This window comes from Chiloscyllium plagiosum, unplaced genomic scaffold (genome assembly GCF_037043375.1).
Source record: "Chiloscyllium plagiosum isolate Xiang-an unplaced genomic scaffold, Cpla_swu_hap1 HiC_scaffold_9, whole genome shotgun sequence".
NCBI lineage: Eukaryota > Metazoa > Chordata > Chondrichthyes > Orectolobiformes > Hemiscylliidae > Chiloscyllium > Chiloscyllium plagiosum.
Genome location: NW_028270147.1, coordinates 77199608 through 77224108, shown reverse-complemented (window position 1 = coordinate 77224108; position 24501 = coordinate 77199608). Strand labels below are relative to the sequence as shown.

At 40.4% G+C, this 24501-nt stretch overlaps 1 protein-coding gene across 4 annotated transcripts in view; it reads left to right on the top strand.

The window, feature by feature from the left end:
- The window catches only part of crb1 (crumbs cell polarity complex component 1), a 116895-nt gene that overhangs the window by 33130 nt on the left and 59264 nt on the right, over positions 1-24501 (top strand). For 3 of the 4 annotated variants that reach the window (XM_087990842.1, XM_043699793.2, XM_043699795.2), the window contains exons 3-6: positions 2761-2956; positions 4758-4897; positions 9039-9221; positions 21838-22800. In XM_087990842.1, the coding sequence (XP_087846968.1) occupies positions 2761-2956; positions 4758-4897; positions 9039-9221; positions 21838-22800 (1482 nt within the window). The remainder of the gene's footprint in view (positions 1-2760; positions 2957-4757; positions 4898-9038; positions 9222-21837; positions 22801-24501) is intronic. The other variant, XM_087990844.1, reaches the window with a different exon arrangement.

Below are 24501 nucleotides of genomic sequence, written 5' to 3'. Positions count from 1 at the left end.
CAACATTTAAAAGGCATTTAGACAAATGCATGGATAGGAAAGGTTCAGATCAATATGGGCCAATTGCAGGGAAATAGGGTTAGCATGGATAGACATTTAGTTCAGAATGGACCAGTTTGGACCAAAGGGCCTGTCTCCATGCTGTAGGACTCTATGACTGACTCTAATTCATAATGCCATATGTCCTATTATTAAAAAAGCAGGATAAATCCAACCTGGCCAATTACTACCCCATTATTCTATTCTCTATCATCAGTAAAACAATGGAAGGGGTCATCAAAGGTACAATCAAGTAGCATTTACAAGCAATCACCTGATCACTGGCACTCAGATGAGGTTTCTCAAGGCCAATTGGCTTCTCAATTTATTAAAGCCTTGTTTGAACGCAGACAAAAGAGCTGAATTACAGAGATGAGGTGAGGTTGATTGCCTTTGATTCAATTCCCCCAACCACTCCCTTTCTGATATGACCATCCTTGGCCTCCTCCAGTGTCAAAACAAACCACAGCGCCTATAAGAGGAACAACACCTTATCTTCCGCCTGGGCACCGTGTAACCTGGAGGACTCAACACTGAGTTCTCCAATTTCATATAATCTCCCTCCCCATCCTCTGACTCCCTTCCTAGTCCCTCCCCCTCCCTGCCACCAAACGTATTCATTCCTCCCATTGAGCATACCCTCTATCTGTCTTCACCCATCTCCACTTCACCACCCTGCCCCCACCACCCCCTTTATCTGTGGCTCCCCCCAGACCCACCCCAGTCCTGAAGAAGGGTTACACCCAAAACTTTGATTTCTGATGCTGCCTGGTTTGCTGTGTTCTTCCAGTCTCCTGCCTGTCTACTTTGAATTCCAGCATCTGCAGTTCTCTCATCTCTGCCCTTGATATTAAGGCAGCATTTGAGACGGTATGGCATCAAGGGGATACAGCAAGTCCATCAAAATTACAGAAACTGGTTAGAGTCATATCTGGCACAAAAGAGGCCAATCATCCTAATCCCAGGACAGCACTCCAGGAATTCCTCAGACTGCTGTCCTAACCCCAACCATCTTCAGCTGCTTCATCATGATCATCCCTCCATCGTAAGTTCAGAAATGGGATACTCACTGATGAATCCATAACATTCAGCACCATTCAAACTCCTGAGGCACTGGAGTAGTCCACATCTTCAGATTGACAGTGGCAAGTGACATTTATGCCAATCAAGTGCTAGCTGACAGCAATAACAAGAGAGAATCTAATCATCCTCCAATGACTGTTAATGACATTACCATCACTGGATCTTTCCCATGTCAACATCCTGGGGCTACTTCTGACCAAACATTTAACTGGACCAGACACGTAAATACTGAGACTAACAGAACAGGCTGTGAATTCTATGGCAATGTATCTCCTGACTCCCTGATGCCTGTTCACAATCTATGATGCAAGTTGGGTCTGTGCTGGGACACACTACCTTACTTGGGTGAGTGCAACTCAAACCACACTCAAGAAGCTCAACACCATCTAAAACAAAGCATTCACCTCAGTGGCAGCCCATCTACCACCTTCGACATTTACTCCCATCCACCATACTGGCAGCAGTCGTGTATGTACCATATACAAAATGCAATGCAGCAATTCATCAAGGTTCTTCCAACACTACTTTCAAACCCTCAACCTTCACCACCGAGAAGGACAGGGACAGCAGATGCACTACTGCCTGCATGCAGTCCAACATTCAGATTTGGAAATATACTAGTGTTCCTTGACTGTCCCTGGGTTAAATTCCTAGAACTCCTTTCCTAACAACACTATGGTTGTCCCTACACCAAATGGGCTGCAGTGGTTTAAGGAGGTAGCTCACCGTTACTTTCTCTGCGGCAATTAATGATGAGCAACAAATTCTGATTTAGCAAATTATTGCATCCTGTGAAAGAACAAATTTAAAATGAAATTGGTATGGCCTAGCCACACTCAAAAAGAAATTCAAATTCAAATCTTATTATACAAAATGAAAGAAGAGATGATAATATAAGGAATGAAAGCAATCCAGATTCATAAGGATCAAAGGCTCAGAGTACACCACATGTTTATATGACATGGTTATTTCGAAGAAGCAGTGATTACTTTATATCTCTCCTTTTATATTGTAATAGTATTAACTAAGTGTAAATATAAATTGTAGCTATTGCTACAGTTGTACCAAAACCAGAGGTTCCCAAGCTGTCTGTTATTTACAATGCTTAATTCATATCTTTTTGTGTGTCTTATCATGAAGCTGTTTCTTTTCTAAGTGCCATGATGATCGTCTCAGTTGCTGATGTTTTGTCCTATCAATCTCTTTGAGTATTGCATCAGCTTATTGGAACTAATTTTGGAAACTACTATAAAATGGTAATACTGGATCAGCCTATTGTTCAGCACCTCTCCTGACCTGAATTCCCATTGATTTTCTGTTGTCATATTATTGTCACAGACTGCTTTCTCAGCGAAAGCAGTCGAGGCAGCAGTTCATCATGCTGGATAAGGAGCAAATGGGATTGAGAGAAGAATAACTTCCTAAGTCCTCCTGAAGTCTTCCTGTTCTTTTTTTAGACAATGGGAAAATTTGACAAATGTGAATCCCAAGTGGGATTCTAACCAAATCTCTACAAGTCTTGGAGCTTCCGGATCACTGGGAAGTTGTAAGCTTAATTTGCTATTATTAAGGGTGTCCAACAGTTGACTCTTTTGGGGTACTATAATCATGTATTCATTATTGGGTTATGTATTGTAGGAACAAATTGTGAGCTGGAAATCAACGAATGTTTGTCACAGCCGTGCCTGAATGAGGCAACCTGTCACAACCACTTTGCCAGCTACAGCTGTACGTGCGCACCAGGATTCAAAGGCAGGGACTGTGAAATAAACCTCGATGAATGTGCTAGTCAGCCATGCCAGAATGGAGGGCAATGTACAGACAAAGTAAATGGGTAAGTTATAAAATCAAGGCAACTGTAGGTACAGGCAACAGCCAACAAAGGACATCAGCTGCTCAATTCATGTACACATGGGCATTTACACCTGAATGTACAGCAAATTGAATACAAAACAGTATGGTGCTCTCGAAAAGGGAACTGGGGCGTGTGTGAAAGGACAAGCAACTGTGCAACCCTGTAAGTGGTTAGAAGAATCTTAACTAAGGCATGCAGCATCTAAATGGAGCATGAGGTAGAATATTGAGTCCATGTAAAATTGTGTGTAGAAAGCAAAGTAATGAAAGGGAAAGGAAAAATATACAAAGAGAAAGAGATAAAAGACAGAAATAAGTAAAAGTTGTGAAGGTCAATGGGTACATATCATAGAAGTACCCAGCTTCATAGTTCTACATGTTTAAACGCTGAGACATGATATAACAAAGCTTTAGGAGGAGCAGAACAACTCAGGCAGCAGGTTCCTGATTTCTGGGTTTAACGGCAGATGTGGCTTGTGGAACTGGCTGTTTCATATACATTTTAATAATAGCAAACCTCATTGATATGCTCACTGTAAAATCCAGGTTCTGACTATTAATTGGTCACAGGGAGTACTACTCAAGTTTAACAAAATATTCCAAAATTTTCTGAACTTTGTGGTCAGCTTGCACTTCAAATTTGCTGAATTTTTTTTAAAAACCTAAAGCGAAAAATTTTGCAAGTTGGAATATAGAGTTTTCTAAAATTAAACATTAGGGACTTACAGATCTTGAATTACATTGAAAAGGCAATAATGCTGTCACTTTGTAGCTGTATAAAAAGTGGAGGTAAAAAGAGGCACTTGGAAAATTTTACTTTTTGAGACAAATGGTTGCAAGTGTGAACTCAAAGTGTCAAGCATTCAGTGTTTAATTTATGCCTTTAAAAGTAGCAGGAAGAAAGCATTTGCAAAATTCTTTTTATGTTTGGGACAAATGCAAACCATTTGTCACAGGGCTCACAGCATCAACTGCAAATGACATTGCTCTGTCTCCATTTGATTTACATGGGTTGTATCAAGGACCTGTAACCAGTCAGAAGGCGGTTGGCAAACACCTTTGCCATGATGATAGTAGTCATCTGGGATGCTGCAAATATATCTTCTTTCAAACAAAGTCTGTCTGATGTGATAAGCTCCTGAAAGAGAACAAAGAGTGAAAGGGCTGATTGCCAGTCAGAACAGTTTACCTCAGTTGAGCTTCAGCAGAGGGCAAAGAATTATTAGTGTGTCAATAAATCATCGTTTTTTGTTATCTTCTGACTGTCTTTGATCAATTTTCATTAATTTCAAAATCTTTCCTAAAAACACTTGCTGTATCTTAGTTCGACTATTACTGCTTTGAGTGACTTAGAATATGGAAATAGTGAACTTCTGAATTTTCTACAGCTACATATTTTCATGTATAGATTACATTTTATTCCTTTCAATGTGAAGTGGGACTACGTATTGTGTAATTTGGTAAATAAAGCATTGTCAATCCGCAAGTAATTCTGTTAGGTGAGTACTGGGACATCGATAGGTGTAAGAATCTGGTTGTTGGATTCTATTTGGTTTCAATTTAAAACTGAGAAGAATGATTGAAAATTTGCTGAGAGAGGAGAAAAGGTTTAAAATGTTGCAGTCCTTAGTCAGGCATGGATTACACCAAACAACCCAAAAATAATAACCATTGATTCCAACAATAGCATTTCTGCCTAGACGTTAAAAACTCTATTCTCACTGGTTACTAATCCTTAGCAATATCCAAATCAAACTAACACTATATTGATCATATTGCAGATATAGCTGTGACTGTGTGAACAGTCAATTCACGGGTGTACATTGTGACATCTATGTTCCAGCTTGTTTTTCACATCCCTGCCTCAACAACGCCACCTGTCAGGACAATATTGGAAACTACACTTGCCACTGTTGGACAGGTTTGTATGAACCCTTTAATTTATATGGCCATCAATATCAACAAAATTTGACTTACAACAAAAAAATTGTCTCATGCACATAAATTTATACAGACTTAAAATAAACTGATTTGGGGAAATTATAAACGAATAGTTTTGTGTGTATGGTGTGGTCATCTGTTTGGGGGAGAGAGAAAGGGATGAAATCTGGTGAGGCGAGTGAGGCTGAGATGGGAATGAAGAAAGCCCAAGGCCAGATGAAAAACTGAAGTAAGTGAGGTTCTTAGATGCAGCAGAATGGAAGGGAAATGGGTGATAAGAGGCGATGGAGAAGGGTGATCAACATCGGCATTGTGACGACCCCAGTCAAACGGGAGAAAGAGGGTATTGTGTTTGTTCCTGAAAATGCTCAGATTGATGCCTTGGACGACCATGCTCCTATTTTACAAATGGAGGGTGGAGAAGTTTATGAAGGTGACTAGTGTCTCAGCCACCAGATAGGGAGCCAGTAATGGAACCCACGGTGCCTGTGAATTATGAGCACATCAAGTAGCTGACATGGATCAAAACTTTTAGAGCCGCCTGCCTATTTGAGGCCCTTTTGCTGAGCAGCGCCACTGGGAATACAGTGTCTGCTGTGGGAAGTACATGCACTGGAGGCCCAGAATCACAAAGCAATCCAGGCCTGAGGAAGTGATAGTGGGAGGAGTTTCTTAGGGCTCAGGTCACAGGGCTGGAGCTCCAAGATGTCCTCAATGTAATGATTGTAACAAGGTCAGCCAGCGGGACCTCATAGAATATGTGTTCCCCGATTGGGGCTGTTAATTTGGTCCAAGCTGTGATTAACTGATGGATAAAAAGAGGAATGTCAGAGATACTGGTACTCCACAAGCTGACTCTGAAGAAACAGTTCTAACGTGGTGTGTAAATAAAAGCTGACTTGGTGGATACCAGCCTCTTTGGAGTTATTCCACTCAGCAAATAAAGACAAGGGTTTCCCAGAAGCAAATAAAAAGCATCAAACTTGCAAATAACACATACTGCTCTAACTTGTATACCTTAAAATGAAAGTCCATTGTGACCAGTATGTTTATTATTGGTTTTTACCCGTTTTTCTCTCTGGACTTTCAGTGGGACCTAGCTCAAGTCCCACCATGATAGGGTCTAAAAATATCTGGGATTATGAGTTTAATGATACTCATGAGACCGTCAGAAAACCAGCCTGGTTAACTCGTGTCCTTTCAGGAAGAAAACTGCCTACATGTGACCCGGGACCCACAACCATGTGATTGACTCTTAACTGCCCTCCGAGCAATTAGAGATGGGCAATACATGCTGGTCTAGCTAATGAAGCTCACATCCTATGAACGAACACAAAAAAACTGACTCCCAACTCTTTTCACAATGTTGGCCCCCCTCAATCAGCATTGAGTGCCTTTCAATGGATGACCACTACTCCTATCACAACCCACCATATGCCTAGAACCATGGGAGACCATAAACAACCCAAAAGAGCCTCCTTGTCATGCATGGATAAAGGCCCACTTGCCTGTCGAAGAGGTTTTTAAGTGAGCATTAATAGACAGCAGATGAAGAAAGCTGTCCATGGGCCTTCTCACCACAGACTTAATCTGTGTGGAGGTGGGAAGGTGGTAACTTTTCCATCCAACTCCATCCCACCTGACTAAATGACATTCCTACTTCCAAACACACTCAGGTGAAAGGGTATAAAATACCAGAAATGCGTGACCTGTGTTTCACTCAGGCAGACTAAGTTGTTGTAGTTACAGAACATGACTCTCCATTTGTATCTATTTATAAACATGAAATGCTATCAGAGGGAAGGCAGGTACTTGACCTATACAAGTTGAGTCAGAAAGTGTGGTGGTGGAAAAGTACAGCTGGTCAGGCAGCATTTAGGAGCAGGACATTTCAGGCATAAGCTCTTCATCAGAAATGTGGGGAGGCCCAAGCGAGTTAAGAGATAAATGGGAGGGTTGTGGGGCTGGGGGGAATGTAGCTTGAAGGGCGATAGGTAAATTCAGTTGAGAGGTGATGGTGATAGCTCACAGCGGGGGAGGGGTTGGAGTGGATAGGTAAGACGGAAGATAGATAGGTGGGACAGTTCAATAGGATGGTGCAGAGTTGGAGGGTTGGATCTGGGATAAGATAGGGGGAGAGGAAATAAGGAAATTAGTGAAGTTGATGTTGATGCCGTGTGATTAGAGGGTCCCAAGGCAGAAGATGAGGTGTTCTTCTTCCAGGTGTCAGGTGGCTAAGATTTGGCGGTAGAGGAGGCCCAGGACTTGCATACCCTTGGTGGAATGGGAGGGGGAATTGAAGTGGTCTGCCACAGGGCAGTGGGGTTATTCGGTGTGTGTGTCCCAGAGATGTTCTCTGAAATGTTCTGCAAGTTGACCACATAAATATTACATCTACCTACTCCTCTAGTAGTGGTTCAGTCACTGAGTAGCTCAGACACATAGCATGGGACAGTTCAATCCCTGCTCTGTGTGAGCTGGTTGTTGAGTGCAGGTCAGATTGACAGAATTGCTCTCAGTAGCATTTAATGTGCCTTAGAGGAGGAATGGAAGGCAGTTTGATCAATATAACATTACAGTCCTACTTCTTTGCAGCAGCTTTTTGAAATCATTATATCACTGAATTAAATACCTTCTAAAATATTTTAAAGTTCATAATTTTGCATCTAAATTAAATCAGGATCCGGCTCAGTTCTACACCACAAGCTGATATATTGTAAAGTCTACAGTTACTATTTCAACAATGTCAAAGCAAAAACCATAAAATAAGTCCATGCGCATTTTGGATAAATGCGCATGTTGATCGATAATTCAAGTCTCACCTGCACAGGATCTGATTTTCTTTTTGGAATTTCAGATCAGAACACAGGTCCGTTTTATGGAGTTCTTACAGACACTGGGCATATAGATAGGAGGATAAAGCTTATTCGAATGTGTCTGGAAAATCTTGATTATTTTAAAACATGCTTGCAAACAACACAAGTACAAAAAGTGAATATTATCACTTTAAAGGGTTGCCTGAATCATGCAGCAATGTGAAATAAGAGCAATACTGTCTTGGTCTATCAACTCCACCATTATTAATATATCAATGTTACAGTGGGTGAGTAGTAACATAAGCTGTTCCCTATCTCCAGAGCAGCCATATGTCCTATATATCACTGCTGTGTTGGATTCTAGTGAAACTATCAGCAAATGTGCATCTTATTGTTTGCCAATACTCAGACACTGTCAAAAGAACTAGTGAGGCTGAGCATTCACAAAGATAGGTTTGACAGAAAGATAGTCTTTGAGTTGAACAAAAAAGTGTTTTATCAAAATGTAAGACGAGAAAGGTTTGTTTGGACTAAAACTAGCAGTGATGGTCAAGTATCATTCTGGGCGTTCCCTCTTGTGTACATATACCTTATTCTGAGTCAAGGCTTCTTTTTTTGTGAGACGGTGAAATGTCACCGATGTAGCATACAGCAGAATGGAACATCTGATTCCTAGGTTCTGGAATAGCAATAGTGGAAGGGTGAGAGATGGAAGAATTGATGATTTTGTCACACAATACAAAAATGGAAAGAAGACATAGACTCAACAAAAAGAGGTAGAGACAATCAACATTAAGACAATTAAGACAGCAAGATTACAGAAAGGAGATTAAGAGAGAATGTATTAAAAGGAAAGAGGACATGCAAGAAAAAGCAGAGGAAGGGTTGGAAATATGAAGCCATTCCTTGTTGCTGGTCAAAAGAATTGGAATTGCAGAGCAGCATTGTGGGTGTACCTCCACCCCATGGACTCCAATGGTTCAAGGAGGCAGCTCACTCCCACTTTCTCAAAAGCAATTAGAATGTGCACTAAACATGGGCCTCTTCATCCATGTCTGCACACCATGACCAAATTAAAGAAAAGGAAAATGATAAAAAGAACACCCATGCAGTTCACTGTTATTTCTGTAACTCAATTATCAAAAGTTTTTAAAAAGTTAGAATTTAGTTACACTACTCATCTTCTTCCCTTAAGCTCAATTTCACCTCACAACTCTCAGATGGAAACGATTGTCTCACCATGTGTTCCTGATTGGTCTATCAGTGGGAAAATTATTATAAATATTAATTTTGTGATTTATGCAGGTTTCACAGGGACACACTGTGAAATTGATATCCATGAATGCTTCAGTAATCCTTGCTTCCATGGAGGGGAGTGTATTGAGCTCTCCTGGAAGAATATGTATGGAATTGGATCAGAATTGCCTGCAGTTTTCAGCTATGAGCACGCTGCTGGCTACATCTGTAAATGTCAGCATGGATTTACCGGTAAGCTCACATTATATTATCACAAAAATGTATTCTTTGCTTTGTTCCCTGACAAATAATGCTCTCCTGTTGGTTTTACATGGTTTAGACATCATTAAAACTTGTTTATTTGCATGTTAATTTCACAATGCATTCATCTTTTTATTTAATGCTGCTGCCACAGTATGTATCGTGTTAAAAAAAATTGGATGTACATGGAGCTCTTTGCAGTGTAATTTATGGCCAAACGCAATAAAATGTAGTTACGACCCTTTCAAGAGATGGTACAATAGCCAACCTAAAGCCGACAGCTAAAGCATGACAAACTATACCGGTCATTATTCCGTAACTCATTGGCTTACCTCTCCTTGTAACTATCGTTCAATTGGTGAGACACACCAAAGTTATATTGTTGGTCAGACTAGAACTATGGTAAAAGTTTGTACGGAATTAGTCATGTGAAAAAAAATCCCAAGTAGAAACTGGATGCAGTTCATTACAAAATAGATATGCTTGCAAGAGTTACTTGATATAAATGGATTAACTTCACTGTTAGATTGTTAATGATCAGAAGCTCACTATATCTATATTCATCAGTGGCTTTATATCAGTGCAATAATTTAAATAGACTATAATAGTGTAAAACCTGTTTGAGGGATGTCCTGATTTAGTATTCCAAAGAACATAATCACTTTTACCTCAGTAGAAACATCCAAAAGAAGAAACATCTACCAAGAGTTCTCATTTACTTCATAAATCTCTCAGATTTTTCCAACTTGGCACCGGCCTCTTAAACTGTCCTTCCCACCTATCCACTCCACCTTCCTCTCTGACCTATCACCTTCACCCCCGACTTCATCTACCTATTGCATTCTCAGCTATCTTCTGCCCCACCCCTCTCCCACTTATCTCTCAGACCCCTTGGGTCACCCCCTCATTTTGATGCTTATGCTCAAAACGTTGATTCTCCTGCTCCTAGGATACTGTCTGACCGGCTGTGCTTTTCCAGCACTGCACTCTTCAACTTATCTCTCAGCAGAAGCAGATCACAATGTAGAACAAGCTCTTAACCCAAACTTATAAAATCCTAAACACAGATAAATCAGCAGCAGCAAATTGAACAGTGATAAAACTATTGCAAGTTTAAAGAACCTCAACAGAGACACATTTTGGCTGAAATAGGAAGATTAAGTCACTATTTAATCCCAGGATGACAAGACTAATTAAAATATTTCAAATGCTGATGAAAGGTATTTAAATAAATCTCAACCGACATCACAAAATTGATTAGCTTCAACCTCTATTAATGTAAATAGTATTGCAGGAAACTGGGTGAATTATGGGATTCAATTGCAGCAGGTTAGTTAATGTTAATTGCAGATGGATGTTTGGAAGATCTGCTGCACTTGGCCTATTGATGTGCCCTTGGGATGATTCATACTTATGTCAGATAATTAGTCAAGAGTTGCTAATCAACGAGAATAAAACAAGTTGGAGTACACGGGTGAGTTTGAAGGCTACAGATGACAATCAAAGCTGTGAAAAATTTAACATTGGTTGTAAGAATTTAGATTTAGAGGTACCAGACAAAAGTTCAGCTTTGATCCAATATGATTTGTATGCAGGACAGTGCAATGAATCATCTGATTTATTTGATGACTGTAACACTCATGACAGCAATTGCCACATGCTTGACCTGGAATTTCACATTGTGCAGTGCAACAACAGCATTTTCTATTGGCCTGGCAAAGCCAATCCTTCCAATGAATTTTGTGGTGCGGATTTCCTCTTTTTTTGTTGTTAGTTTAAATCAGAGACCAAGTCAAAGCGATCTCTAAGAAACTCAGCAGTGATGTTATCAGGCAGTATAGGCAGCCAGGCACATTGAAGACTTCCCACAGACTGCCAGAGGAAGAGCTGATGCCTGAAATGTCAACTCTCCTGCTCCTCAGATGCTACCTGACCTGCTGTGCTCTTCCAGCCCCACACTTTTTGACTTCTCACAGATTGCAAACCAGGAAGTTAAAGACATTGATTATTCTTTTTTATGAATTCTACAGCGAGCAGTATAAAAGTTTGGGACATGCGTGTCAGAAGCTGAAGCATCATAAAAAATAACAGGCAGAATCCAGTCTGTGAGACAGGCTACAATGAGATGTGGGAAGAGTCAGGCAACAAGTATGGCAAAGCCCAACCTGATGGCTAGATCATCTCATCCATCTTTTATTCTTTTCACAAGTGGCATGGCAAGACTCGTTCAACAGTGGCAAGTGCATATGGATGTCATTACTGATTGTTAAATGTCTTGTTGATGCCACAATTCAGACTCCTACCTCACCAAACAAACTAGACAACAAGGAAAAAAAAAAGATGTTGCTGGACAAACTCAGCAGATCTGGCAGCATCTGCGAAGAGAAATCAGAGTTAACGTTTTCAGTCCAGCGATCCTTCCACTGAAGAGTTCTGAGGAAAGGTTACCAGACCCGAAACGTTGACTCTGATTTCTGTTTGCAGATGCTGCCAGACCTGCTGGGCTTTTCCAGCAACTTCTGTTTTTGTTTCTGATTTACAACATCCGCAATTCTTTCGGTTTTTTACTTAGACATCAAGAAAATCAGACAAGCAAACCAGAGTGGGTACCTGGGTGGATTGAACTCTTCACTTGCTTCAAACTACCTCCATATTGAACACCGGGCAACACATCAGGCCATGAGCCAAGCCAAATGTACTCCTCCTCCTCCTCCACTATGCGTGTTTGCATCTACCATCTGCCCATGCATCATAACCATCCAGGCACTTCTGCTATGCAGTAAGGTCTGGAAGCATAGACTGGTGATGCTGGGTGAAATTGAAAGAGTGTAGTGAGGGAAATTTATGCATAGGGGATGGGTAATCAGCTCGCAGACTGGACAAGGCTGTATCTCAGGGTTGATCCCTTGCTCTCTTACTGCTCACTCACTGAGCACCTGCCTACCTGCTCAGAGCATCCCTGCCATGCCATGCTACATAAAATTGGTGCAATCACAGAAACAGAATAGAATCCCTACAGTGTGGAAACAGGCCCTTCGGCCCAACAGTCCACACCAATCATCCAAAGAGTAACCCACCCAAACCTATTCCCCTGCCCTATATTTACCCCTGACTAAGGCACCTAATCTACACATCCCTGAACACTATGGGCAATTTAGCACGGCCAATTCACCTAACCTGCACATCTTTTAGATTGTGGGAGGAAACCCACGCAGATACAGGGAGAATGTATAAACTTCACATTGACAGTCGCCTGAGGCTGGAATCGAACCCGAGTCCCTGGCGATGTGAGGCAGTAGTGCTAACCGCTGAGCCACTGTGTGGCCCTAAAGCAGTTTGCCTTGCTGGTCAGCATTTCCTGGTCAAGAGGTGGACTTCTTGCTGTGTGCAATGTCAACGTCACACCCCAGCATATGCCAGCAGCTTTACATAGTAAACACACTACATAAGTAGCTGACAGTCAGCGGTGTATCCAACTCCAAACAGAGTGTTCATCAATATAGTTCATGGAGGCACCAGTCAGTCAGGGCTGCAAGGCAAAGGCAGCCTCCCATATCAACCCAGGGGATTGCCATAGTCTGGCAGGTGATCAGAGAGGACCACCTCCCTATCTCTGTAGTGCAGAGAGTGGGTCACATACAGTCTGTTGGCTTTCTAGCAGCAAGTCTAGGGACAGGGGTAGGACTGATGAAGCTGGAGAAATATATAGGCAACAGTCAGCGATCTGGGCACACCCTGCGCTGTAACATCACGAGAAGCACTGGGCCACATTGGCCTGAATGGCACATCCACAGAAACTAAGGTGCAAGTGGGTACTGGGGAGGAGGGGATGAAATTAGAGGCTGTAACCATTGTACTGACCCTCAGTATCTTACTGTTCAGGAATGGGGGCAGTCAATGACCACTCTGGGCGTGGGCATCTCATATGCCAGGGTCTGGAAACAAAGTTCGTATATGGATTCGTTAGGCACATTGGGAAGGTGATGGCAACAGGCTCTGAGGAAGAGGATGTGGCTATTTAAAGGCTCACTGACACAGTCATCCAGAGAGCCTTTGGCAAGGGACCAGTCTCTGTCATTTTCTGTTGACGCTGGAATTGAGAGTGTGTAATGTGAAGAAAGTGACTGCAATCACGCACAGACTGGATGGAGTAAGTGACCAAGCCTGTGATGGAGGGGTTGCACCAATGTGCATACATTGGGCCTTGAAAGGATAACAACATAGGTTACAGATCCATGAAAGGTGGAGCACGCAGGCTTGAAGGCTGTTTATTTCCTTATAACCTTGATTTTCTCTGGGTGTGGCACCTCCCTGCCAATGTCATTGCTGGACAAACCTTTCACAGCCATGTCTTTGCACACAAAGAGTCAATGTTGGAAATGTTGACCCAGAAGGGCCAGAGTTGTTAGCAGCACCTAATGTCACATGTATCCATTGTTCCCTTTGTTTGCAGGTGCTGCAGTGAGCTGTTAGTGCAGATGCCATCTAGTATGACTCATGAACCACCATGAACCATAGCTGGCTGATTTGGAAATGCATGGGCCCCAAAGTGAGGGTCATAGTGCCCCACATCCCTGCCTGCTGCTCCTGCCCCTCCCTGTGCATGGGGACAAACTCCCTGATTGCTGATCCCACCAGGAGCCAGCGTTCTGGGCCATTCCTTCCTCGGCCAGCTGTGGGGCTGACCCAGTGAGGGGCCCAGCATATTGGGAACCCCTCGCACTATCCTAGTGAGGGGCTCAGCAGATTGGGAACCCCGCACTGTCCCAGTGAGGGTTCAGCAGATTGGGAACCCTGCACTGTCCCAGTGAGGGGCTCAGCAGATTGGGAACCCCACACTGTCCTAGTGAGGAGCTCAGCAGATTGGGAACCCCGCACTGTCCCAGTGAGGGGCTCAGCAGATTGGGAACCCCACACTGTCCTAGTGAGGAGCTCAGCAGATTGGGAACCCCGCACTGTCCCAGTGAGGGGCTCAGCAGATTGGGAACCCTGCACTGTCCCAGTGAGGGGCTCAGCAGATTGGGAACCTCGCACTGTCCCAGTGAGGGGCTCAGCAGATTGGGAACCCCACACTGTCCCAGTGAGGGACTCAGCAGATTGGGAGCCCTGCACTGTCCCAGTGAGGGTTCAGCAGATTGGGAACCCTGCACTGACTAACATCACAAAGGGGGCAGTTCGTGGGCTGGCGGCGGGTACAGGAGGCGGCCTTTGTGCTGCTTTCTCTGGGTCGTCCATACTCTCATCTTCAGAAGTCAAGGGTTCAGAGGCCATAATGTCATCATGAAGCTTACAGAACCTGCAAGATATGAAAGAGAGGTGTTGCATCATTGGAAGTGGTGTGCAATGATTGAGAGTGGCAGCAGAATTAATGGCTGAGTGGCAGTGGTGCGCAAAGTGGTACTTACTCATTTGGTGGGACATGGATGCCTTGATACCCCTGCACGAAGGAGGTCTTGATCTTTTTCCTGCAAGGGGTAGGATTCTTGTCATAAAATGGAGGAGGACCGAAATGTAAGGCACTCTCGTGCCTTGCCGATGGAGTAGGTACAAAGGATATTGGGGTTTCTGTGGATATTGAGTGAGTGGCATGTAGTTCTGAGAATGGAATACGGTAAGCTGGTGTGGAAATCAGACATGAGCGACCCCATGTGGGCACGGTGGGCAATTAATATAGTGATTTTGGATGAAAACTCATTCGACCTTATGGTGAAAATCCCACGAAAAAATCCAACGCAATTCAAACTTGCCCAAAATAATGTAAGATTCAGCCCTACATTTCAGAAGTTCATCTAAACCAACTACTAAATTATCATAATGAAAACAATTGACATAGCACATACGTAAAGTGATTTCCAGGTAAAGAGTGGTCATTCAGCTTCAATTTTGACTTAAGTGCTCGTAGAAATCCACTTACACATCATTAACAAAGCACAATCACAAACGTTAAAAAAAAGAGATGTTCACAGTAATTCTAAGCATTTTTTAAAGACATGTAACACATGTAATGCAGGCCTGTTTTGTGCTTGTGTAGAGAAGTCACAGTACTAGATTCGAAAGGATACATAATGAGCAAGTTGAATCTTCTGATCAGCTGTGTACAAGGTGCGGAAGCGGAAAGAAAAGACAGAAAATCTTAAACTTAGTTTCATAACAGCTTGAGGCAAACACTGACAATCCAGTTAGCTAATTTATTACTTAAATTTAAATCATTAAGAGTGGCCTTTTTTAATGCTCATCTGAATAATTCTGTAATATTTCACACCAAGGTTAAAATTTGAGTGGCTCTAAATAGATATGTTATTTTAATGTTGAAATTGTTACATGTACATATTTTAACAATTTTACAAAGAGATCATTTTTGAGGATACTGTCAGTCAATGGCTCTCCAAAACTCACACTTATAACATTGTACATAATGAATTTCTCTAGTCACAAGTGTAATCATTTTAAGGAAGCAATGTCATTGCATCTCGAACGTTTGATCTGAACAGGTAGACAGTATCTTTGCATTAAAGGACAAGATTCCACCTTCCAATTTATATGTAAAAAAATTGAAATTTTCCTTAAAATTGACAAGCTAGCCTCTTATCAAATTGGATTCTTCCTGCATCTATTTCATCCATAAAGGAAGAACTTCCATTTATAAAGCACCAGACATGATCTCTCAAAGCACTTTACAATGAAACACATTTGAAATGTAATCGCAGGCATCCAATCTGCAAACATCAATGTGGTAATGACCAGATAATCTCTTCTAGAGATATCTGTTGAGGAATAAATATTGATTAGGACCTGAGAAACCATGGGTTTAACATCTCATCCAAATGACGAAACCTGTGATAATGCAGATTACCAGCTCAGGTCTGTGAAGTCAAACCTTATCCCACACCCTTTGACTAAAGATGTGAGTGTTATTCATTGAGCCATAGCTGACCCCCAACAGCTTATCTATAACAGCCTTTAAAGAACAGAATGGTCAAATCTGTAGAAATGTACGAATGCAGATTTTTGTCGAAATTAAATGCTGATTTTATGGGTTTTTTTTGCCTGATGGAAGGAACTCTAGTTAAATTGGAAAGGAAAATGGAGGGTTCTTTTCCTGTCAGGTGACATGTTAAACATTTCACAATAACTGGTATTATACACCTTTTTTGATCGTGTTATACATCCAAAGGTACTACTAATGAGGGTAATCAGGTAAAACTTGACACAGTACCAAATACGGAGATATTACAACAGATGACTTAAAGCTTGTCTGAAAGGATAGGTTTAAGGAGCAAATCAAAGAAAAAAAAAAGAGATTTAGAGAGGGGGAGAAGTCTAGGAAGGTAATTCCAGAGTTTAAGGACCTGTGAATGAGGATATGCCTTCCAATGATGGAGGAATTAAGACCAGTGATGGTGTAGAGTGATTGAAGATTTCACCCTCTTGGAGGGTGTGGAGCTGGAGGAGTTTGGACATATAATGAAATAAGACATAGAGAGATATGACAAAAATGGTACAGTTTTCAAGATGTTGCTTAACCAGGAATCAATGCAGACCAGCAAGCAGAGGAGAGATGGGTCATAGGGCTTAGTGTGAGTAATGACACACAGCAGACCTTTAGATTACTTCAGGTTTACAGAGCATACAAAGTAGGAGCGCAGTCAGGAGTATTTGGATTTGACAATTCTACAGTCAGTGAAGGGATGGATGGGGGATTCAGCAGATGTGTTGAGTCAAGGAGGGGATGAAGAGTTGGGTGATATTATGATGATGGTGGAAAATGGAGTCTTAGTGGTGGTGTAGATAGTCTGCTGTTCTACTTTGTATGAAGCATTACAACATAGAAAATGATTTGGAGGTACCGGTGTTGGACTGGGGTGGCCAAAATTAAAAATCACACAACACCAGGTTATGGTCCAACAGATTTATTTGGAAACACTAGCTTTCAGAGCATTGCTCCTTCATCAGGTGATGAAGAACCACCTGATGAAGGAGCAGTGCTCTGAAAACCAATGCTTCTGAATAAACCTGTTGGACTATAATCTGGTGTTGTGCGATTTTTAACATAGAAAGTAGGAGTATGAGTCGGCCATTTGGTTTTACTCCACCATTCATTATGTTCAAGATTGATCATTTAACTCAGTAGCTGAACCTGTTTGAGCCCCACGTGCTATATCCAACTCCTTGTTGAAATCATACCATACTTTGGCCTTGACAGCTTTCTGTGGTCATGAATTCCACACCCTGGATGAAGAAATTTCTCCTCATCTCAGTCCTTAATGGTTTACCAGGTATCTTTAGACTGTGAACCCTGGTTCTGGACACCACTGCCATCAGGAACACCTTTCCTGAATCTACCAATAGACTATAGACAATAGGTGCAGGAGTAGGCCATTCTGCCCTTTGAGCCAGCACCACCATTCATTATGATAATGGCTGATCATACTCAATCAGTATCCTGTTCCTGCCTTATCCCCATATCCAACTCTTTCTTGAAAGTATCCACAGCCTTCTGGGGCAGAGCATTCCACACACCCACCACTCTCTGGGTGAAGAAGTTTCTCCTCAACTCTATTCTAAATGGCCTACCCCTTATTTGTAACCTGTGTCCTCTGTCTACTCCTGTTGGAATTTTATCAGTTTCCGTGAGATCCTCCCTCATTCTTCTGAATCCCAGTGCATACATTCCGCACTGATATTGGTTTGAGCTGAGGAGTTGGGAAAGAAAGCAGAAGTCTTTGGAAGTTGGCAAATATTATTGTTTATTTAGACATGGTAAAGTTTAACTATGTGCAGGTCACCTGTCTCCTGAGTGATTCATCTTCTAGAATTTATGAGGCCTTACATTAGATCACAATGATAACATAGACTCTTTTACTTCCTTCTTCACAATAACCCTTTCCAATACAAAATATGATCAAAACCTCACTTTGAAGTAGGTAGTTGTTTGGTATTTTAACATAATCATCTAATAATTTGTTTCAAGCAGAGTAATAACTGGATTAAAATAGCATACAAAGTAATTTGATGTTTGTAAACATATTAAGCAGTGTACTACCAGAAGATATTAAACATTCAAATACGCAAATCATGATTCACAATGTTTGCTGTAACATTATATCAACCTTTCAGTTTGCGGAAGTAAAAGTTAAACACTGATTAATTGTAAAGTTACAAACACATACGCAGCATGTTTGTGAAAAACAGCTTTTAATAATGTATATATCTTGTAAAATCATTCATTCCTTCACTGGGCGTCCCTAGGAGATGAGGAGGACTCCCTTCCACTGTTCAGACAGAAGATGGTTGTGTGAAGGGGTGGGTACCACATTCAAAATAGAAGGATTGGAAAAGGGTGCACAAAGAAACTAAGATGATGGTCGGACTACCTAACAGCAAAGATTGAACAAGTTGAAGCTCCTAACTCCATAAAAGACTGAGGGCTGACCTAACAGAGGTCATTAAGCTGGTAAAAGGGGCTGATATCATAGACCTAGAGACAAGATATTTTCATTTGCAATGAACTAGTGACAAAAATATTCAATAGTCACTAATACTTTCACTTGAGAATTCGAGAAAAACTTTAGTACCCAGAATAACTGGTAGATGGAGCAATCTTCCTGAAGGAAAAGTTATGATAAATAGCAAACAGACATTCAAGGAGAAGCGAGTTAAACAAATGAGAGGAATAGAGGGACATATTGTTGGCTTCAGATGAAGATGGTTGGAAGAGGAATAGAGTACAATCACCCATAGATCTGTTGAGCAGAATAGTCTGTTCATAAAATCTAAATGTTTTGTAAAACCCTCATTACATTTTCTGATTTGATTGCTACTGGCCTTAAGTGAAAGATGGACAAAGATTTTATTTGGACCATTCCTTACAGCTCATTTCTATGGCAAATACAAGAGAGACAATACTAAAGTATAATTTAGCGGCTTAAAGTGTATTCATTCCTTATTTTTAAATGCTTCTAGTTTTGTTGTAGTTGATGGGAACAACCTAAATGGGTCACAGAGACTGACTGCATAAAGTATTGTGTAAGCAAGGAATTTACTGATTCTTAAACTAAGCCTTGCTGATCTGGCTTTCAGAACATTTCACGCTGAGCTGAGTCAGCAGGCATTGCAAACAAAGGAACAGTATGTGCAGTTAGCACACAAGTTAACAATGAGAAATGAACTACAATCAACGGGTGTTCAATCGACATTGGACTGGAGATTTTTTGCATCTTATTGGCAAAGAGTTCGAATGCAGATCTTTGTATTTTAATCACACTGGGAGCAATGGTCTCATCAGTGCATAAGACTTGCTTCATTTTTATGATTGTCATCACAGGTAAATTTTGCTAAAAATATACTATTCAGTTAAAACCATAAGAGTAGCTACTAGTGCTGATAATTTAAAACTTGGAGGGTATGGGGAATAACTGATAACATTACAAATAGACAGGTGACCTTTTAAGGGTTGTTGCATTATACATGGCTATTGTTATTTCTTAAGTTATTAAATTTTAATGTATTGTGCAAAAGCAATAAGCCAAAATTGATACTTTTAAGAAAACCATCATTGCATGAATCTAGATGAATCATAATCATAGGCGATTAGTATAGTTTGAGTTCAAAAATATTTACCAGTTTTAGAAATCTTCCAGATCATGGATGCGAATTGCTTTGCTGTGTTATTGAAGGGGAAATGTTTTGTTTGAGATTAGCTTCAATTAATTTTTGAAGCAAGTATGTTATGTTCATAATCAAGAATCACCAAGATATTTGTCTTTTATGTATTGTAACTAATAATAGCCTAATCTTCATAATCCACTAAACAGCTTTCCCTTTAGTCTGGTAGGCATCAAACACATCATTTCCTGTTTCCCTGCAAAATGTCAACAATTTAACCTGGCTGGCTAAAACTACTTCTATTTCCCCGGAATACCATTTTTGCAAATGTTGGATGTTGGAAATCTGAAATAAAAGAGGATGTTGAAATGGTCAGGTAGCAACTATGAAAAGAGAAACCTAGTTAATGAATCAATCAGAAATCAAGCTGAAATGTTAACTCTGTTTCTCTTTCCACAGATGTTGCCAGATCTCCTGAGTATTTTCACCATTGTCTGGTTTATGACTAACATAGGTCAGTTGGACCAAATAGCCTGTTTCTGTATGGTTCATTCTGAAAACATATGTATAGAGGTCACCACCAGAATGCACTGCAGAAATTCTCTTTTATGCCTGCCTTTCCCTGTTGGTGCTGGGAGGTTCAGTTTTGTTGTGTTGCTAGTCCTTCTGTTGTTGTTGGGCTAGGCAATTAGAGCGAAAGCTGATAATTACTGGATGTGTAGGAGTATTAATGATCAGCCATGTCCAATGGAATTACGTATCCTGACAATCCACAACAACATCACATGAACCACGCAATAGGTCAAATAACATTTTTGGCCTAAAGTCAGCTTAAGGCTAGGGTTTGTTTTAAAAAATAGCTTTAAGGGAACCAGAATTTCTATTGGAGTGTTTTCAGTACAGCTGAAATAAGTCAGAACAAAATCCTAGCATATGATCTCCTGTTTAAGGTGCTGTTTTTAGAGACTCAACATTGTGAAAGCCTTCCTGAATTAATATCCTGCTAATGAAAGTTCAAGAAATAACTATATACTTGCCATCATGGAAAGACGAGGAAAGAATATCCTTTTGTAAATACAGTTGAATAAATACAATATGTGCCTCTTCACCACCTTCTGAATTAACAGGCACACTGTCAAAAATGCAAATTCCAGGGTACTGCAAAAAAGATTAGTGTCATACCTTGGACATACCACCTTTGATATGTGCCTGAAGGAACTCTGTTACAGCTGTCAATAGAAGAGTTGAATTTTTAAAAAAAATTCAAAACCATAAGAGGAAATGTGGTAAACGTTTCCTAATCATCTGGTTCAGAGATGTCATTAAACACTTTTGGATCAAGTGGGACTTGAAACCAGACATCCTGGCTCAAAGGTAGGAACATTGCCACTGCACCACACATACCCTGCAAAATGTGGTATTGTAATAAAGGTACCTCAAGCAGCAAACCATTCTTGTCAGTCAGTGAGTAAAAATGGACCAAACGTCTGTCATTACATAAAAGGTGAAGAATCATATACTTTGGATGTATCTTGTGTTAATTTCATATTGTCATTCTTTGGTGCAACTCATCACAAATTTGATAGAATTAATTCACGTACAACAGAAAATAAAAAGAATTAATACAAATTTGCACTTTATTTCATTTGATGACAAAATGTAGACATTTTAGTTAGAACAAATAATAGACCAATCACTTTCTATTTGCCAATATTTTCCAAATTTACACCTCAATCAAATGACTACATTATTTTGCCTTGTTGCTAAGGAATCATGATTATGATGGTGTTGTGTACTGCGCACAGGGATACATGGTAAACTGAATGTAAAAAAAGAATTGTCCTCAAGGAGACGTTGTTGTACAGCCTGTATAGGTGTTAGGGAAAGTTTATTTCCCATAACTAACGTGAACAAATGGTAAAAGTGATACATGAAGGAAGTGCATTTTGTGTACCCATATTTACAGACAATAGAAGACAATGGTGTATGCTTTCTTTTGAAGGTTCCCACTGTGAGATGGATGTTAACGAGTGTGACTCAAATCCATGTCAAAATGGTGGAACATGTCAGAATACCATGGAGAGTTACATCTGTCATTGCCCAGCAAGAAATGAACAAGAATTGTTTTATGGAGGCAAGAACTGTACAGACATTCTGACAGGCTGTGAAAACCATGAATGTCAGAACGGAGCGACATGTATCCCTTACCTAAAGGATGCACAACATAGGCACAACTGCCTTTGTGCTAATGGTTACACTGGTTTGAACTGTCAATTATCAACGACCTTCTCTTTTGAAGTCAGTGGATATCTCAGTGTTAAAACAGCAAGTGCCAGCAAACATGAAGAATCAATGGATAAACCTCTCTACAGTGTGTTCCTGAGGTGTAGCACTGTGCTGTCTAGTTCAATTATATTTCATAGAGGGAACAAGGATACATTTATGAAATTGGAAATACTCAATGGACATTTATTTGCCTCTTTGAAAGTGAGAAACCAGCTGGTTGCAGACCTTGAGATTCTTAAGAATGTTAGTGATGGTGACTGGCATACTGCGAAAGTGACATTAGGCAGTGACTTTTCTGTTAAGCTCTTGGACAATCCATGTTCTGAAGAGTGCATGATCAAAAGGTTTGTTGGACTGGAGACTGAGCAACTTGCTTCTGCATTTGAAAACACCATCTTTGGGGGCACAGATATTGAGCGTGGACATTTTTCAGAAGTCACCAATATCATCCAGCCTCAGCCTTATTTTATTGGTTGCCTCCAGGATGTGGAGATAGATTCACAAAGAATTAATATCACAAATCTTTCCGTTCAGTCAACGCTGAATGTCAAACTAGGGTGCAACAAGAATGATTGGTGTCAGAGGAAGCCATGTCAGAGCAAAGGTCAATGCATTGATTTGTGGCTAAGTTACAAATGTGAATGCTTCAGACCATACATTGGATTTAACTGTTCAGAAGGTAATTAGCCCAAATAATATTTCAAGGTTTGAAGTTTCTCCTTTCCATTTATTTTGGTGTTAAAAATCTTTGTGGAATAAGCTATTATACTGTCATTTAGGTCCTGAGATTTAATGGTAAAGTCTACTGTGAAACAATTGATAAAGCAGATCAAAGAGCAACAGAAACATCCTCATTTCAATGTAAAATATGTGAATAGTTCTTTGATTATATCAGATTAATGATATAACAATTACAAGCTACATATTGTTCCATGGCACTACTGTCTAAGACCAATGTGTGCCCCATTGGTTAGGTATATCTTTTTAGATTTCAGTTAAGTCTCTCTCTAGTGCAAGCACATTGGCTTCTAAGCATATCTCAGTAAGAACATACCTAATCTGCTCCACTGGTAAGTGGAATATAAAACGTGCTTTGTATCCCTACATTATGCTTTCACACTTCAGTCTTCTTTGATTGACACTGTTTACTGGATAAAAGTTAATATTTGCAGCAAAGATATCCAGGTACTACTGTAATATCAGGCCAGCTCTGCACGTGTTTGTAAACATTCATTTTCCAGCAACTCTCGCAGCAATTAAAATGTAATTATTCAAAAATATCTGGTATTATCATTAGAGCTGTCTAAATATTTGAATGAACTGCAGATGGATTTAAAAAGGTTTCAAGGAATTCATAGCATTTTTAAACCTAGTTTTCCATTGCACTGGAGTTGAAATGTGTAGTTGAGGATTTCCTCCGACCTTCTCCAGATTCATTGCTGTTTATTGAAGCGAATTTCAAGCTATCTCTTATAGCAAGAGTATGACAAGCACAAAAAAAGTCCTAAATATGTTTGTCAGACCTGTCCATTTTCAATCCTTTGTCTTGCATTCATCAAGTTAGCCTAACCTTGTGTTCTTAATTCTTTTTCAATTCTGTAATTTAATTCTGAGTCCCTTAATTCTCTGCATGAAGACACTTCTTTAGCTGTTTTTTGAATCAATTATATTTAATCTTGCAGTTATGGTCTCTGGTTTTTGACCCCTGAACTTTGAGAAACAGTTTGCTAATATCCACCCTGTATGATTCTTTAAGCATTTCCATTACGCAGCTGTGTAATTAGCACCTTTTTTAACAAAACATTTTTCAAGTTTGTCTTTGCATTTCTTCATGCCAGTTTGAGTAAATCTGCATTGTAACACCGCCAAAGTCTTAAATTTCTATAGTGTGGAGCCCATTCCCGCACTTTGCACTGCAACAGCAGTCTTATTAAGGTTTTATATAGGCTTGTGATTAGCTCCCGGCTTTTGTATTCTAAACCTCCAGAGATGAAACCTAGAATCTATTAGCTTCTTTACATCATTAGCTACCTGATAATATTCTGTGAACCATATCCCTAAATCCCATTGTGCTTCTACAGCATTGAGCTAGTTTCATTTGGTGTTTGATTACTGCTGCATTAACCAAGATGGACCATCTCATATAAATATGAAATTTCATCTGCAGCTCCTTAGCTCATCCCCCTTTTATCAATATTCCTTTATAGTTTCCTCTGGTCTTTAAAATATTAACCTATTTTGGTTTCACCTGTCGTGGATGCTCCATCCTGTCAATCTAGTTGAGGAAGAAGGATCGGTCCTTGAAAGTAAGGCAGAAATTTATTTTAGTTGTACCTGGAGGAATATGAGTGCCCTTCTGTGTTTCAAAAATAGAGTCTGG